At 40.4% G+C, this 18,796-nt stretch overlaps 1 protein-coding gene across 1 annotated transcript in view; it reads right to left on the reverse strand.

The window, feature by feature from the left end:
- The window catches only part of SLC1A2 (solute carrier family 1 member 2), a 79,905-nt gene that overhangs the window by 22,693 nt on the left and 38,416 nt on the right, over positions 1-18,796 (reverse strand). The window contains exons 2-6 of the mRNA XM_057410936.1: positions 13,086-13,225; positions 10,600-10,752; positions 9,730-9,980; positions 5,990-6,158; positions 2,041-2,167 (exon numbers count right to left, since the gene is read on the reverse strand). Of these exons, the coding sequence (XP_057266919.1) occupies positions 2,041-2,167; positions 5,990-6,158; positions 9,730-9,980; positions 10,600-10,752; positions 13,086-13,225 (840 nt within the window). The remainder of the gene's footprint in view (positions 1-2,040; positions 2,168-5,989; positions 6,159-9,729; positions 9,981-10,599; positions 10,753-13,085; positions 13,226-18,796) is intronic.

Here is an 18,796-nt window from a genome sequence, read left to right on the forward strand (position 1 = left end):
AAATGCCTGAAAGTGCATGGATAGACCATTTATACATACACTGATAAAGATTACTACCTTATATAATTTTAAATGACATTCCCTGTATCTGTTTCATAAAATGTAAGCGGAAAGTAAAGTGTGTAACAGTGGAGAAACTTTACGGTTTGGTTCTCTGAAAATAAATGGTAATGCATCTTTTCAAAAGGAATTAGTGATTTGGATGCTTAATTAAAAACCATAGAAAGGAAACTGACTTTCAAAATAAAGGTGCTTCATGTTTTATGTAAGAAACATCTGAAGAAACATCTCATGGTCTCTCAAGCAATGTGCCCCAAACCTTGAAAGCACACTTGAAATGCAAGGCCAGCTGTTACAGCAGTTATCATAAAAGCCACGTTTCAATGAACTTGACAAAACATATATCTTATAAAGAATTACATGGTGTCAGAGCCAGATGTCTGCTTTATGTTCATGTAGCAATGCCACGCTCCTGAGAGTCTGGAGTTGCCACAGGGGTTACAGTTCTCTGTGCAGAGAAATCATAAATGAAACAGAACATAACCCTGCATAAAGAAGTGCATTTGTCTTTATAAACACACATTTAAAAAACTGCTTTTGGTCACAACAGTTCTTTAAAAATTCTAGACACAGATGAACAAGTGGAATTCTCAACATCGGCCTCCTTTCTCAAGAGGAGTAAAAAGCACATCAGTAAAAAAACCAGTGAATATCTTGAATCTTGCATGATTTCCTGCTATTGCAACACTACTAGAGACAATTTATACTGTAGGCAAGGTATTGTGTCTTGGGTGTACCAATTGGTGCTAAGTAAGAATAAATTCTAGCCCTTGAAGTGTTACGAGAGTATAGTCACTGTCTCTCTACAGACTTGAGAACAGCAAAGTTTTGTAAATAAAACCAACTGCATTTTTATGCAGCAAGATTGCTTACAGAAAAGCAGAAACACAAGAAGAATAAAAGTAATTGCTTCATGTTCTTTCTTTTGTTCTAGACATTTCCACATCACTGTCACTATCTGCATCACTCTTGCAAAACAGTGTCCCTTTGAAACACTGATGATGCTGGATACTTGCACCTTAGGCACCCTGCTTCCTTTTCTACCAACTGTGTCCATCTGGAGCCTCAGAGAAGAGGCATACTGCAGGCCTGTAACTCAGGAAACACCTTCCAGGGCCACCAGGGAATCATGGGGAGCAACGAGCCATGATACACATGTTGTAATAGAGTACCTATTTCTGCTCTCAAAGACCTGGGAGATACGAAACACAGTGGTATAATGCTTTTTTATGTTCTGAAAAACTGGATTTGTGCGATATGGCCACACTTGGCACGGTGCACAAAGAGCTCTGGGGAAGCCCTTGGAAGAAAAACCTCAAGAAAAGGAAAAAAAAAAAATAGAGAATCCCCTTCCAGAAATGTGAACAAGGGCTCAGTCCTAATTGGGTAAAATCACCCCCCTGAAGGCAAGCAAAGCCCCATTATTACAAACGGGTGTACTTCCAGTGACCCCATTGTGGCAAGGCTGTAAGACACAGATTCTGCAGAAACCATGGGTGGAGGGACTACGCATCACTGAAAATTGCTGGAATTTTATTTGGTGGTAAAGTATTTTTACTACAGAAGGTAGTGAATAAAGGGTGTCTCCAGGCTTCTTTGTAATCGTACCTCCTAGCTAATAGCCTGCTAGCCTCCCAGGAAGATTTGGATATTCCGATGTGGGGTGTTCTTGCTTGCTTATGTGTCTTTCTGTGTAATGAACTTCCACAATCAATGTGGTATTTGAAGGCCTTTGATGGTACCTGCATGCCTTGGATTTAATTAATAATAATTCAGAAATTTTTCAAATCGAGTCCTAAATAATCCTCACCCACTAGAAATAATGCTGCTATGGTTCTAACACACCTGTTAAGGCTTTAAAAAATGAACTACTTAATTACATTGTTTACTAACAAATTGTGGTCACTATATGCTATATCAAGGGTTAATAAAGTTGTTTCAAATATTTTTTTGTTCTAGAAGTTAAAACTTCAAACTTACCACATGATCATAGTTACCAACTTCATTACAATCTCATTCAGGATGTTGAAGAAATCCACCATCATCTTAGCCTGTTCTCCCATTTTCCCCATAGCAATGCCAAAAGCAATAAAGAATCCTATCAAACCTATTGGAAAAAAAAAACACAGGACAAAAAAAAAGCACAAATAAATCCATAGATTTTAGGAAGGTTTTGAACCTGGTCAATGCCTTGATACTACTTGCTAATACAGTTTTCAGAACTATAAAGTATTACACACCTCTTGGGAGTTTTTACAATGAAGTCACTCTCCCCTTGCATGATCATAATCAAAATATCTTTTATTCTTCAATATTTTACTAACTTCCAATTTCACAGGCCAACTATGCGGTGTTCTTTTTTTCTTTTTTCCTGAACTGATCCGATCACCAAAGATATACTTATACCCTAATCTTCTCAGTGCCATGCAACTGTTAGAAACCTCATAGCCCCTGGCAGATGGGAGAGGCAATACAGTGCTGTACCGTGGCTCTTCATTGTTGTTAAAACAGTCACTAGAGACCAAGAGTGTTTTCCTCAACCTTTACAAAAGCTTCTTGACAGTATCAACCTACAGACTAGATAATCAGTCTTAGAGTACAGGGAAAGGCAAAAGCAGCCCTGGAACATAAATTTCACAGGCCAGGAGCATTCCAGTTAAATGAAGAAAGTGGCTGTGGGAGGAGAAGGTGGGAGAACGGACAGCAACTTTTGACAAGAGCATGAAGTGACAGGACAAGGGGAAATGGCTTTAAACTGACAGAGGGGAGATTGAGATTAGTTAGTAGGAAGAAGTTCTTCCGACTGATTCAGAGAAATCTCCAGGAATGCGCCAACAAAGTTTTGACAAGCAGGTATTCTTTATTGCGGCACCAGGACCTTGGCTTGTTCAGCCTGGAGAAGAGAAGGCTCCTTAAGAGGAGACCTTAGAGAGGCTTCCTGTGCCTAAAGGGGCTGACAAGAAATCTGGAGTGGGGCTCTTGACAAGGGCCTGTAGTGACAGGACAAGGGGGAATGGCTTTAACCTGACATTTAAAGGAGACATTTAGATTAGATATTAGGCAGGAGTTCTTTCCTGTGAGGGTGGTGAGGCGCTGCCTCTGGTTGCCCAGAGAAGCTGTGGCTGCCCCATCCCTGGAAGTGCTCAAGGCCAGGTTGGATGGCGCTTGGAGCAACCTGGTCTAGTGGAAGGTGCCCCTGCCTGTGGCAGGGGGTTGGAACTGGATGAGCTTTAAGGTCCTTTCCAACCCAAACTGTTCCAGGATTCTAAGATTCTTTGATTTTACTTTAAGCTAAACCACAGAACTCCCATTAAGCAGATTAATCTCACTGAAACCAGCTATCAGGGGATACATGATCACAGAATTCAGTAAGAGCAACATTTGGCTCCTAAATTTAAATGCTTAGGTGTGAAAGTCTGGAGCATTGGATTATCAGTGTGAAAAACCGAGTGCATCTGTCATGTATTACTTTGGAGCTGTATCTCCAATGCTAACCTTTAACATCCAGCAATTTTCAGTGGGATTAGTAACTGATACTGAAACAGTTTGAATCTTCAGCCACCCTTTGAGGCTAGTCTGTCATAATATGATTTCAGCATTTAAAATATGTGTGAACTCAACTGGGAAATTCCTAAGGAAAAACCCATCAGGACACAAAAGTATTCAAGAGAAGGGAATTTCAGCTACTGGCACTCTGGGAAAAGACAAGCTGTCCCATATCCTCACATTGGGTTTAGCAACCAGATTTTTTTCTTCTTCTCTTTTAATCCAATCTCCTGGATATGAAGTAATTTCTTAGCACTAAGCTACCTTTGTTGAGTCACTTGAATTAAGGAAGTGAAGTGTATGCTTGTGTGCTGTGGAGCGCAGAGAAATTATTAAAAGCTTTTCAGTCAAAGACCAAGTAACTTCCTGGAATTCAGACACTGCACCAGAATATGTTAGTAGGTGGTTTTGTTCGTTAATTCCAAATGAGCTGCTGTATTAGTCATGAGAGTCAAGTTGGTTCATATTTGCAGGAATTTGCCTGGCTTGTACAGTTTATGCAAGCTGGCTGGCAATTCCCCAATTTTCACTTCTTCATTCAAAACCAAACAAAACTCTGGAACATTTGAGTCATTGGTCAAAATACTACAGCAAATCCCACACCTAAACTGTGTATTTCCTTTATGTGGGAATTGTATTCAGCCTTCTATCTCTTTTCTTATCCATAACAGTTCCTGCACAGAAAAGTCCAGCACTAAATGCAATGCATCTCTCACATGAGAAATACTGTCTCATTTTAATGCATAAGCTCTGGAAAATTAAAAAAGCAGGTGAGGATAACAGCATGAGTAATGATCTGTTGCCTCATGCAGGGTGCAATTTGCAGCTTTGAAAAAAAGCAGCTCCTCTGCCCACAGACACTGAATGGAAGGAGGAGCTGCGGAGGTGGCTGAAACAGTGGCTCTTGTAAAGCCAGCTTCTTCACAGAGAAACAAGTAATCTCTGATCAGCTCTTGACAAGGGCCTGTAGTGACAGGACAAGGGGGAATGGCTTTAACCTGACAGAGGGAAGACTGAGAATAGATATTGGGCAGAAGTTCTTCCCTGTGAGGGTGGTGAGGCCCTGGCACAGGTTGCCCAGAGAAGCTGTGGCTGCCCCATCCCTGGGAGTGTTCAAGGCCAGGTTGGATGGGGCTTGGAGCAACCTGGTCTAGTGGAAGGTGTCCCTGCTCGTGGCAGGGGGTTGGAAGTGGATGAGCTTTGAGGTCACTTCCAATCCAAACCATCCTATGGTTCTATGAGCTTGTTGGTGCTGTTTCTCCTGTGACAAAACAAAGCAGCTGCTGTCAACTGTCTCGCCAACACCTGGAGAAGCTCTGCAGGCACAACAGCCACAGTGTCAGCAGGAGCAGCACATCAGCTGCAAGGAATCTGTAAGGGGCCATTTATTTGCCCCTAAAAAGTGATGGCCCAGCAGTGAGATTAAGCAGTGGCTGAGATACTGCCACACACTGTTCCACTTTGAGGATGACTCTATAAACACAGGTGTCAGCCTGTGGGCATGCTGCCACGGAGCTTGTGTATCTTTAAGTGTAGACATGCCAATGAGGCTACAAACTGGGGGGTAATTTGTGTCTGAGATCACCCACATCCATAAGGTAAGAAGGGGAATGAGGAGCACTCCTTTCTGGGCTGACAAAACAGGGAGTCTACACACAGGAGAAAACAGAAATGGTGTGGTGGCTCTTCGTTCCTGTGTGCCCCTTCCCCAGCTCAAACAGATACCTCGGGAAGGGATGGGAAATGGCAAAGCCTTCATATCACCCCACTTGCTGGCTCGTCTAGCCAAGATGGCACAATGTCAGTTGCTCATCATTTGCAGCTGGTAAAGGTCAGCAGGCGAGATGAAAGGAGGGAGCTGTGACTCAGAGACATATCAAGCCTCCCTGGATTTTTTGGGGTGGTGTGGTTCACACCCCACCTCTCATTGCAGGCTTTGCCTCAAGCCAAGTTCTAGCTCAGTGTGCCAGAGACACCTACTGGAAACAGCTGAGCTCAAATTCAGCGGGTGGATAGAGGTGGCTCTGGAACCTCTCTCCCATACTGTTCAGCCAGTAAGTCTTAGTTTTAGTCTAGGTAGGCTACTTCTAGGATGAAAGGATACCTCCTGCATACTTCTCCACTGTACTCCAGTTAACACCTGCAAAGCTATGGGATAATTCACTTGCTTGTTTCTGTAACACAGTCATATTTCTCAGAAGACCGTTAGATTTTCATCTCAGAGATCAGTGAGCAGCCCAGTAGGTGGTAATATTTGCTGATTAGTTGGGGAGATTAAACTTGCACTGAAGAGGAAATCAGAAAACACTGGTTACCCAGTCACAGCCAAAAGCTGTGTCATACAATATGATGTACATATTTGACAGGCAAGAAGTTTTCCTACCCAGGACATTCATGCCATCCTTAAATTCAAGGCCCTTCTTAATGACCATCTGGGCTTCTGGTGGTGCTTCACGCACTGTCTCATTCATCAGAGCAAAAGCAGAGTCAGTGACATTAGGTGTTTCTTCTATGGGTGGTGGCACCAGCACCTTCTTGGTGACAGTTTGGATCTGAAGACAATAAAAAGGGAGGATGAGAATGGAAACAGACTGAATGCAATCCATATGGGAGATAGGGAAAAAATAATCAAACCAGTCTTCACTTGAAATTCCAATGAACTATATTTTTTAAGGATTAGACATGCATTCCACAACCTCTTACCCCTCTTCCAAAAATAAGTTTGTTTTTCAATCGTTCCAAGTGTCACAAAGTCCTGGGAGTCTTCCTCATGACTTTAGTGTGAAAAGTATGGCAAATACTTGTTCCTTACCCCTACATTGTAATCTTTTACAGCTAGTTAGCCCCTTTGTCCCAATGGCTCACAAATGGTGCTTCACAGATTGTATGTTACACATTGATACCATTTATTTAGAACCAAAAGACAGGCTCCTCTAAGATCAGTCACAGGAGCAACTCTGCAGCAAGGCTTGTTATTCAGTTTGGTCTGCCCAGCTAAAGTTATCATAGTTTGATTGTTAAGTCAAAACAAAAACTTAGGCCATTTCCAGCGCTTGACTTGGTGATTGCAGGAGCTCAGAATGGAATATACAGTCCCCTTAGCTCTCAAATTAAAATACTGTGAGTGACAGATAAAAGACAAATTATCAAAGCTGCCAGATACCTATTAAATCAAATCTGACCACCTCAAAGAGAGATGACATCAGCATCTGAATGGATCTGCAACCTTCCAGGCACATGAAAGACAGAGTCAAGGGAAAGCTACAAAGGAATGGTAGGGGAGAAATGGGCTTGAGTTTACAGCTAGGAAAAAAGGTAGAAGAAGTGGAAAAAAAGAGAGATCTGTGACTTGCTGTTTTTAGAAGGGTTATTTTCCTCCTGCTTCACACCTTGAGCCTTTCCTGTCACTTCATGGCTTTGGGACCAGCAAAATGGCTAGAAAGCTATGACCGGTTTGCCATGGTTTCCCATCTGCTCCCTACTTCCCTTGTTCCTAGAAACACGTTTGAGCAAGGCATCAGAAATGGTACATTAGCTTTTCAAAGAACATGTGCACCTCTTTCCTCTTGAGTTCGACATTTTAGTTCTAAGGATGATGATCCAGATTTAATCCATGTATTTTAAAACCTTACGGTTGTTTGGTTTTTTGCTTTTTTGTATTCCTTTAGTTTTTGTTATTAAAAAAAAAGTTTTTAAAAACCTTGTGGTTTAAAAACCTGATAGTTTTTAAAATACCTTACATCCCTCCTTTCAAACCCTGCTGTCTAAATCTAGAAAGACGGATATAGACAGAAATTCTACACAGCTTTGTATGAGAAACTCTACAGTTGTCTTGAAACAACCCAACATTCCTGCATGCTTATGATTTTTCAGAGTTAAATTTTATCTGAGGGATGTTGTCAACATATTTTTTTTTATGTGAGGTATCCAGAACGTAAGAATAGAGTCCCAGAAATTAAACTTAAAACATCAAGCTCTACACACTCACAAATTCCACAACAGTCAAAGGTCTTCAGCCCTTCTTTGAACAAGGCCAGTCACTAAAAATGCTGAGCTAAACATGAAATATGGATTCTGACAACAACGTCTGATGCCAGAAAACCATTTAAATGCCACAGTCATATTTATAGATGATAGTCCCATTCTCTTTCATGGCACATAAGATCTTAAGTCTTTGATGGAACAGCCCTTTGCATTATAATTAAGATTTTCTTGTGGATCAGACAAAAATTCAAGAGATATTGAAAAGCCATGATGGTCCAGAGTGCAGTTTGCAAATGAATGGTCTCAAAATTGCAAGCGAATCCCTTCATTGCTTTCTACCTGGCTGCAAGGAAAGGCGTCTAAAACTCTCCCACAAACAACAGATACATAGTACTATTGCTGTGCACTCCTCAAGATCATTTTTCACAGGATTTCTGCAACAAATGGCTTCCTCCTAAGGCAACCTGGTAACACTGGGTGCTCATGGAGAGACACTGTATACGTGTAGATAGAGAACACATATGCTGACACCATTAAAAGCAGTTAATTATCCTCCTAAATAAAGAGAGAGAGAAGTAGAGCCTAATGCCTTAAGAAGAAGTTAAGGCTAATAGAAGGCACAAGTTCCATGTGGAAAAGAGTGTGACTTTGCAAACTAAATGTGGCTTTGCGGCAGAGGCTTTCACTGGCAATTAGACTGGAATAAGATAAAATTAAAGACTGGAAAGCCAAAAAAGTTCAGCAGCTTTTTTGACTAAGTTTGAAAACCTGAAATGGACTTGGTGATCCATAACCGGTGAAATGACCTGGACATTGGCATTACACACCCTGAAAAAGCAATAATAAGGATCCAAGGAAACTATCGGACACAGGTAGCTTAGTTGTTCTTTCTCCTGCTTTTAGTCGCTTTGTTGAGATAATTGACCACTTTCAACTGACCAGAAATATAATTCTCCTCTCTTCCACAGTTCAAAAGAGGAAAAGGAAGAAAAAAACCCATAAACACCCTGCTCTCCCCTCACTTAATTTTTCAAAAATATATTTGACGTTACATGTGATGTTTAGCCACCGACAGTTTGACCACATAACTGACATTCCAATTATGATTTGGAAATATTGAGAATGTTCTGTCTTTAAACCCCCAAGGACTATGTGTTTTTATGTGGAAGCCCAAAGAAGTGAAGCAATCCAAGCCCTTTTGGCAGCTTAGGTTGCCCTCAATTCTTCCATCCCCCAAGGCCTCTTCTCCCATCCCCTCTTCACTTTATTCTTCGGCCATAACCACAGCTCCAGCTATCATGCCATTTCACATAGGAACACTTAAGAGCAGGTTTGGCAACAAACCCTGTTCCACCAAAAAAAAAAAAAAAAGAAAAAGAAAATAAGTCTGCATTATTGCGAAACAAATTAGTTGTAGGAAAAAACAGCTTACATAGAAGAAATATGCATAAGCAGAAATTAGGAATCAGGCATTGATCATTTATTTTACCCCTTGAATTGAAGCTGTTCTGATTAAGTATTGGTGAAAACCTTTTTGACAAAATTATCCACCCTCAGAGCAAGCAGTACATGCTGCAAGCATCCTTCTTCTGAGGCATCCCAGATGGCTCAAACCTGGCCTGATGGAGCCACCTGTAGGTGGGTCAAACACTTCACTGGATGATCCCCCCCGGTCTGTACTCTAATACAGCAGTAGAAGTTATGAGAGGTTGAGGTTTGGGGTACATTTCCACTGGCAATGAGCTGAAATAAGGATCATTCATATATTAAAAATAGGGCATTGCAAAACCATCAGCTCTGTAACTAACAACCAAGATCAAATCAACCTGGGTTAAAGATCTCATAATGCATCAGCTGTTCATTAAGCCAGAATTCATGATCATATATATTGTAAAAAGTGAGGGGAAAAAAATTAAGTTTACTTAATAACAAACTTAAAATCATCTTCTTAAAAAAATCCATGAATTTAAATAAAAAACAAAGCAGCTATAAATAACATTCTTTCATTTACCTGCTCAAGAATTAAGACCTGTATATCTGTTTGCTTCACCGTTTCTGTCATTTACCTAAACAATAACATAGACAACCCTGGTGAGTAAAAGGTGTAAAAAAACATTACCAAGGATTAGAAAGATTTACCTGCTGAAAGCATGCTTGGACTAAATTTTCAGGGAACAGGTTTCGGATCAGATCCAAGAAAGCATCCAGACTAGACACTTCATCGTTCTTCTTCCCTTGACCAAGCTGCTTCCTGAGTTTTGGATTCCCTGGATGGATGGCTAAAACCAAAATCACACCCAGCACAGCAGCAATAATAGTGGTGGACATGTAGTAGACCATGGCTCTTGTACCCAATCGGCCACTCGCTTTAGCATCTAAACCAGACAGTCCTGCAGGTGTTTTATTTTAAGAAACAAACAAATATATTGAGGCTCAATATCCAACTCAATAATCATCAAATAAAATCTGTTATACTTTGCAAAGTTTAATGACCGCCTACAGGTGCCTACTTTTGTCATTGTAGAATTCTCACCACTAGATAGATTCTCCCTCCAGTTCTTCTGTGAACGTCTGCTGCTACTAATTTGAAGAAAACCATTTAAGAGGAGACATTGATAAATAAAGAAGATATCCTACTATCTTTGCCCTTGATTGCCCTTGATTGCTGCAAAATTAAAGCTGACACCACACCTTTAAGAAGGCTAGGCTTGTTAGTGTCATGACATCTTCTTTGTAAGATCCAACCCAGGTATTAGGTGAAACAGCATATTAAGAAATTTCTGATGTTCAAGAAGGTAGTGTACGTGTACATGTGCTCAAAAAATAAATTCACTGGAGCGTCTATGCATTAAGGCAAATGAAGTTAATTAGAAAGTAACTCTGAAATAACACACTTCAACTGTAAAATCCCTGACAGGATCACACTATTACTCTTCTTACACTGGAAAAAGCAAACCAGGTGGTATCTGTAGCAAGCATCTTAAAGTATTTATGGCTAATAGATCTTACCTGTGATTAAACTGGAGATAATTAAAGGGAGGATCAGCATTTTTAGCATCCTCATAAGTATATCTCCTGGGAAGGCTATTAACATGATGATGTCAGGGTCAATAGGAGTTGCTAGACGAAGAAGACCCCCACAGACTGCACCCAGGATAACACCTAGAAGAAGAGTAAAAGAGAGCAGCTAGGTAACATAAATATACCTGAACATACATAAATTACTTTTAAGAATAGCCTGGAAGAAAAAAGGCTACATGAGGCAGTAATGAGGAAGATTTTTGGTACAGACACAGATTTTGGAAGGCTTATCCCCCTGATTAATACGAAGTTGTAACACGCTTATCATGTATCTTATGATTAAAGAGAAGTTGTTTTGATGTAGAATCTTCTGCCAGCTGAGCTTACACCTGATGCACTATCCTGCAATACAAATTTGCTGCAAGCCACAGTGTTAACTGAGGTTTATTAATACTGTGTAGGCCTTGCAATATATTGAGGGATAGTCACAGATAATTCATATCATTGTTCTACAGGCACCAAGATGTGATTTCTGTAAGGCTATAGAGAATTGATAAGAAAGCAGGCTTAGGACCCAGCTCTTCAGAGTATGACATCTAGCTTTCAATATAAGAATAGTACCACCTGAAAACAAGGTCAGTGTGAGTAGTTATTTTACAGACTAAGAAAAACCCTGCAGGAAAGATTGTCTTGTGCAGGAAATAGTCCTGTGAGGGAAACAGATTCAAGTTTCACTTGGGTGGTTTTAGAAGGGAGTGCCTGATCTGGAATAACTTGAAGAAAACTTATCATAGTATCACAGAATGGTTTTGGTTGGAAGGGACTTTCGAAGGTCATCTAGTCCAATCCCCCTGCAAGGAGGAGAGACATCTTCAGTTAGATCTGGTTGTACAGAACCACATCCAGCCTTGCACTGAATGTCTTCAGGGCTGGGGCATCCATCACCTCTCTGGGAATCCTGTACCAGTATTTTACCCTTGTAAAAAATTTCTTCCTCTTGATTCTTAGTGCTCATTTATTACTTCTTCCCTTTAATGGTCTGCATCCTTTTCCTTGTGCTCACATTCTCAAAACACAAACAATCCCTTCATCACTTAGGTGTTATCACTGAAGATCTAAAGCCCTCTCTCCAGATTGAAAATGTTGAAGAATAGCCTATAGGAACAAAAAGGCCATGTTCACGTCTGTAACATGGTCTTTGTGAATAGATATTTTATGTTTACATCCAGAATGCCTTTATTTTCCTGGTCCCAAGCCAAATTCTCAAGTGTAATAAAACTTGACAGCAAAGCCTGAATTATGATTTGCAGCAACTATGACTCTTTGAAGAATCAGTTTGATACAGTGGAAAATATATACGTATTTGAAATATTTTCTCGAACCGCATCAGGCACCTTCTAAAAATGATTCAATGCAAATACAGTCTAAACATTTCAGTGGTATGAGTTTCAAAGGCTAAAAATTATGGATGTGAAATTTGCAGCTCAAGACCAGCTGCAGCTGGTCTTTAAAACAATAACAAAATAGCCTATGTGTATGAATTTGCTGCATTTGGCTGTTAGTCTTTCAGTGAAAAAGAAACAGGCAAAGAGCCAGTAAAACACAGTAAAATGTCACACTGTTCCATATTTGGAAGCTGCTAAAGCCAGAGGCAACATTCAGGATGAGATCATGGAGCGCTGACTTACAAATATGAGGAGGGGACAAACCTTAAAAGCAGCAGAGGATGAACTGTGAGATAAAAGATGACGGGAAGAAAATTTGAAGAGTTTTGTCTTCCCCCCCAAACTCCCCAAATAGCTTAGAAAAAAAAAATGTGTAGTGCATTTAGTTCTACTGAACGACATTGATCTGACCAGCCTTGGGACTTAGATCACAATCCATTCAATACCAGATGCAGAAGGTATTGCAGTGGCATGGGTTTGCTCCATGTTGTGTCAGTAACACTCTGCACACCTGAATTAAAGGGGCAGTGGAGAATCCTTGAGGGAGAAGGCTGCAGGGAGGCTTTAGAGCAACTACCAGTGCCTAAAGGGGCCAACAAAAACTCTGGAGAGGGGCTTTTGACAAGGGCCTGTAGGGACAGAACAAGAGGGAATGGCTTTAACCTGACATTTAGAGGAAACATTTAGATTAGATCTTAGGCAGAAGTTCTTCCCTGTGAGCTTGCTGAGGCCCTGGCACAGGTTGCCCAGGGAAGCTGTGGCTGCCCCATTCCTGGCAGTGGTCAAGGCTGGGTTGGATGGGGCTTGGAGCAACCTGGTCTGTTGGAAGGTGTCCCTGCCTGTGAGAGGGGGCTGGAACTGGATGAGCTTTAAAGTCCCTTCTAACTCAAACCAGTCGGTGATTCTACGATAATGCTTGTGGGCATCCTATCCACTCTCTGGCTGTTCAGCTGTTCCAGCTGGGGCTGTGGGACTACATAGACAAATACAGATGCATACTGCATATTCAGACCAGCAGAAGTAGCTTACCAAAGACAGTTAGAGTCAGGAGCAGATTCCTATGGAGTGACTGGCAGAACTGAACACATATGTTCCTGGATCTGTGCTCCACGGGACTTAAATGACTTTCATGCATCCGCACTTCTACTTGCTTAGGCATATTGTTGGCACTAGAATAAAAAACGGAAGTTAAGCAAAAGTTATAGCACAAGATGACAGAAGTGAGAGGAAAGTCTGGATTACTTCCACCACATATAACTGAGGAACCTGATGCATGTTCCATTGCTTTCCACATTTCACAAACACTATATATTAACTGCTATGGAGAAGTCTTTGAAATGGCAACGGCTTGTCCCTCTAAAGGTGTAGCTTTTAATGTCTTTTTTTGTCGTTGTCTCTGAAAGGGTGGGGATGTAAACAGAACTAATTCAGTGGACACATCATTCCAAGTCTTTCATGGACTCAACTATTGGTTTTGAGCTGGAAAATTCACTTTCTCCCAAAATAATGGCTGTCTACTTAAAGTAGGAGAGATGGCTGGAGAACAAAGTTTCTATTAGCAGGAAAATGCAGATTTTAATACATTGTGTAATCCTAATGCAGGAAAAGAGTTTTAAAATGAGGATTTATTTGTAAAATAATGCATTCCATAATTTTGCTTCATCTTCCCAAAATGTTCCATTTCAGTATTAACATTTTATTGTACTATAATCAGAATGATCTCGAAGGAATCTTTTTCAACTTGTTCTAATCTTTTTTCAACTTGTTCAACTTTTTCAACCCCTACTGAATATTAGTCAAAAAACAACACATTTCCCAAGAAATCCTTTGGTTTTTTTAATTGTAAGGGCGAGAGAAAAAGGTTTTTGACTAACACCGGTATATGTTTGAGTAAGTGATATGGACATGAGTGCATGACTTCAAAAGCCATGCCTCTAACTTTCTCAACACCTGAGAAATCATTAGCAAGACTCCCCTTTTATATACAAGATATTAAAATGCACTACTACAAATAAAACATAGAGTTTCCCTACAAGTTAAGACTGTCTCCGTCAATATGAGAAGTTGGTAAAGAACAAATTCTTTCATTATCAAGTAAATATACATTTTACACTCTTATATTATGCCAGATTAGGATGAGATTTTAGAAAAAAAGAAACCAAATCTTTCTCTACAACAGTAGAATGAGGTCTACAGACCTAAACCAGACCTAAACAGGTCTGAAAGTTACATAAAGTTTCAAATAAAACCACTTTCACGAATCAAAACATTTTTTGTTATATATAGTTGTCCTCATAAAGTTTCTCAACAGAAAGTTTTTAGTAGACCTGTAATAAGAATTCAGCCATTCTGATGCAAATAGTTTCATGATTTCCCTTTCAAAGTGAAATAGCATTTCTTTCCAATATTAAAAAAGTAGCACCAGCAGAAAATGCATTAGAGATTATGTTTTGGTTTCAGGGGGTTTGTTTGGGGTTTTTTTTTAGGGCAAAAAATTCCTCTAAGTCTTGTAATTTTTATTTTGTGCCTTTTAAAATATTTTACAGTGGTGGTTGCAATGAAATGTCCTCCTTTTGGTGGAATAACAAGCAAGAATATCAGCGCGCCTTCTGACAACTTAAATGTGAGGCATGTCTGCTTCTTGAAGACTTATGAATGCAAGTGGAAGAGATACATGAGGATTAGCCAGGGGATAATATGCATAGCAGTTATCCGAGGAATTATGAGAAAGATGAGGCAAAGTCCGCAGTATTCCTACTACGCAGGCTACAAAGCCGTGAAATCACCTGTGGAAGTGTGCCACAAAATCAAGGAACTTGGGAACCCAACTTTGCAACTAGGGAATACATCTAGTTTCTCTTGCACTGTGAACACAAATGTATAACTTCTTTAGACCTACAGGTTTATTCTATATGCTACTGAAACTCTGAAATATGGACAGCTGAAAGTAATTGAGAAGTAAACCTTAGAGGCTCCTCTGTTAGCAATTAATCAGACTAATTAATTAATGGAATGGATCAGTAAACAGAAGCAGCTGATGATGTTATATGTCTTTCGAGGCTGTTGCTTTGTGCTAGGTTTAGTCTGGTTTCCTGGACCCTTTCCCACCTGACACCATGCCAAATGAAAGCCACCTCACATGTATCTGCTTTCTAAGCAGTGGGTCTTTTCTATAACTCACAGACAACAGAAACATATCGTTCCCCTGGCACCACTGCTGAAATAAGTCCTTCCATGCATAAGCAAGCCTCTGGTCCTGCTCTTGTACTCAAGCCTTATTTCTATTCCCAACCATTTCTATGTGACAGCATAGTTTGCTGGCCACATACCCCTTCCACTCCAAGTCTGGTCAGCATACAAACCCGGGTTCATGAAGGGAGGAGATGGTGCACCTATTTGTACAGCTGCAGGGACTACTTCAGGATTATACCCCAAAGTGTAGACAGTGGTCAAACAACACAGACCTTCTATATGATAGCAACAATCTTCTTCAAAAGTTCAGCCACGTAACCTCTGAGAAGATAAGGAAATAACACAAAGCTCTTCAAGGACATTCCTAAATTTCCAGGAACTTAATACTGTATTGTGTGCTTCCCTCAAGTGCAAAATAAGGGCTTTACACTCTCCAGCTCTTTTGTAAATGAACCTTCAGCATGGACTGACATTCTGATTAGCATGAGGTTTTTAAAGAAAAAAAGACCCATAACTAAAACATGACAACCATGCGGATCTGTTACAAAAAGTGTTGACATATGAATATCATCACATTAAAAAATGGTACCACAAAGGATAATAATTCAGTTAACACTGCTCTTCAAAATGAGATTTTTATCACCACACCAGAGACAAAGTATTGTTCCAGCCTTTTGAGTAAATTGCAGAGGGAGAGGAGGGGAAATAACAGAGAAATAAAAACCTTCTTCAAAGGATAATAGAAGCTTCTTGTATAGCGCTTGATAAATCCAGATTTTCCCCCAGAAATTATCCATCCAATGACTAGAAGATGAAAATCTGTTTGACCTCTGAATCATGCAAATGAACTGTTGTCTTATGGACATGGTATGCACAAGGTACAAGAAAAAAACAAAAATCTGTCCATCAGCATTTGATTTTAGTTTATCTAAATATTTACAGCTAGTTTTGCATGTAAGATATACAGTGCTATATGAAACAATATTAAACTGCAAATTTCAAGCTGTAGTTTCTTTCTCTCGTTGGCTGCTACGCATAATGGTGTCAAAACGCAGGAATACACTTTCTTAAAACACCAAGTTCTCTGAGATTCTTTGTTCCTATTTCCTCCAAGCATTTCTCTTAGGTTTTATTTTACCTCCCCCTGCGACACTCTGCTGTTCTATTGCTTTTCAACTGCTTCTTTCTCATTTTCCCACTGACATTTCTAGGTCTAAAATGTCAGAAAAAACATTTGCTTCTTTTCCTTGACTATCAAATATAGAGACCGTGTTTAATCTGTATAAGGTATCTTAGATGTGTCAACCAAGCAGGTAATTCTCAGTATAAAATTCTGCTTTTCATAATACTGCTGGGAGGTTAATTTGTCTCGTCAGGTTTGGGAGTTAGCAAGCTGTTTAGAGGAGGAGCAGTTGTTAGCAAACCAAATGGCTATTTTGGAGTAGGACAACAGAATGAGGATAATGGTATTTTTGGGACCTGGCAAAATAGCTCTTAGGTGTTTATTAAGGGTTATTTAGTAGAGACTCAGGGTTTCAGCAAAATAGGAAGGATTTTGGGAAATAGAATTTTCTTCCTTGAATAAAGTGCCAGTTTATGTTATGAAGCAATTACTTCAATCTAGGCAGCAAAAGTTATTCTTGAGAAAACAAACTCAAACTGGCTTAAGTTCCAGTTAAGGGTCTAAACCATCTCTTGAGCTAGATGTTTGCTGTCAAACCAAACACTGTTCTCTTCCAAAGCAATAAGTAAACAGCAAGTGTAAATGCCAGTACTTCATAGAATCACGGAGTGATTTGGGTTGGAAGGGACCTGAAAGCTCATCCAGTTCCAACCCCCTGCCACTGGCAGAGACACCTTCCACTAGACCGGGTTGCTCCAAGCCGCGTCCAACCTGGCCTTGAGCACTGGCAGGGATGGGGCAGCCACAGCTTTGCTGGGCAACCTCTGCCAGTGCCTCACTACCCTCACAGGGAAAAAATTCTGCCCAATGTCTAATCTCAGTCTACCCACTTTCAATTTAAAGCCCATTACAACTTGCGCAGTTTTTCCTAGGAAGTCTGGCCTTCTTAAGGAGAAGGGAAAAATAAACCAAGATGGGGTATCATGAAGTTTGGTGCATAGTAATCTTGGACAGAGCTTGTCCTAGCAATCAGTGCAATTGCATGGGAGTAAATGAGAGTTTAACCTGCCCTTAAGAATATCTGTTAAGCAGCTAGGCTTGGAGCGGGGTTGTATCTCTTCCCCTTTCCCTGGAGAGACAGTGTAACACTGATGATTTTGGATCACATGCTGTGTTCGTGACATGGAGAGGGAGTCTGGCTCTCCTCCACCCCACATGATCAGCTTATTCCTATCTCATATGAAAGGGATAGGGTCTATTCTGGTTGCTAGATAAAAGATGAGCAATGGGAAAGAACATATGGAACACCACCAGGACAAAAGGGAATTCACAAGCAGGATGTGAGGACTCCAGACTGTCTGTCACAACTCTTGTGGAACTAGCGCTCAAGCAAGCATCAGCTTACCAAGAAACTTCCAGTTTGAGCTGGAATAACTGGCTGCTGCTTAAGTTAGTTACATCAAGACAAGAATTAATTACACCAAGACAACATCTGTTCAGCTTCTTCTGGGAGACCGTCTGGGACTATATTGTTTCACTGTGCCATGGCATGCACTGTAGTGTGTGGGGGGTATTTTCCTGGATTAGATGTATTTTTCAAACCACAGTGGAGCTGATAAAGTTCACCACAAACAGCGACAACATAACAGGCCATGCAAGGGAAACAGCTAAAATACATAGAGCACTCCTGCTCTATGATGTCCCGTTCTTAAATGTTGCATTTTATATCAATAAAACATTCTGGTCAGGTCTCATCCTCTTTAAATAAATAACCTCTTCAGACAGTTTGCAATGTGTAGATCAAGCTTCTTCCTGGGCTAAATTTTTCCTATAAACTTGCAACTTAGATTTTATATTGCATTTTATGGCATACTATATGGAAAAGAAAATGAGTTCCTATGGAGAGCTTGTGAACAAAACTTCAGTTTTAATGGAATCCTGCACAATAAACTCCATAAAGCCAACAGGTCACACTGAATCACGCTGGTTCTGTTAGAAAAAAGATTGTATTGTAATTGTATTTTGTATTGTATTGTATTTTACAAAAGGCCTAGAAATGCCTCAGGAGTGTCAGATAGGCAGGGGAGAAGCAATTGGGACAACTCCTACGTGTTTGAAAGGGAGCCATAGGAATTTCTGCAGTGAGTTGCAAAAATGAGATCTGTAACAACTGTCCGCCCACCAGCGGGTGCATTTGATGGTAGGGTAGCTACAGGAAGACTTACAGGTATCCTTCCACCAGGCAGCCACAGACCCACCAGCTGCCAGACCCCAAAAACAGTGCCTTCAGGCACCTCTTACCTAGTCATACGAAAACCTGATTTTAACACCTCAAAGAGATTATGTGTCGGAGTGTCTGTGTGGGCATGTTAGTGAGTTAACTAACTCTCTAATTCTGTGGCATGACGAAGCCTGACAGAAGGAG

The sequence above is a fragment of the Pezoporus wallicus genome, unplaced genomic scaffold (genome assembly GCF_028554395.1).
Source record: "Pezoporus wallicus isolate ANWC-B61680 ecotype Strahan unplaced genomic scaffold, APGP_CSIRO_Pwel_v1 contig_5958, whole genome shotgun sequence".
NCBI classification, from domain to species: Eukaryota; Metazoa; Chordata; class Aves; order Psittaciformes; family Psittacidae; genus Pezoporus; species Pezoporus wallicus.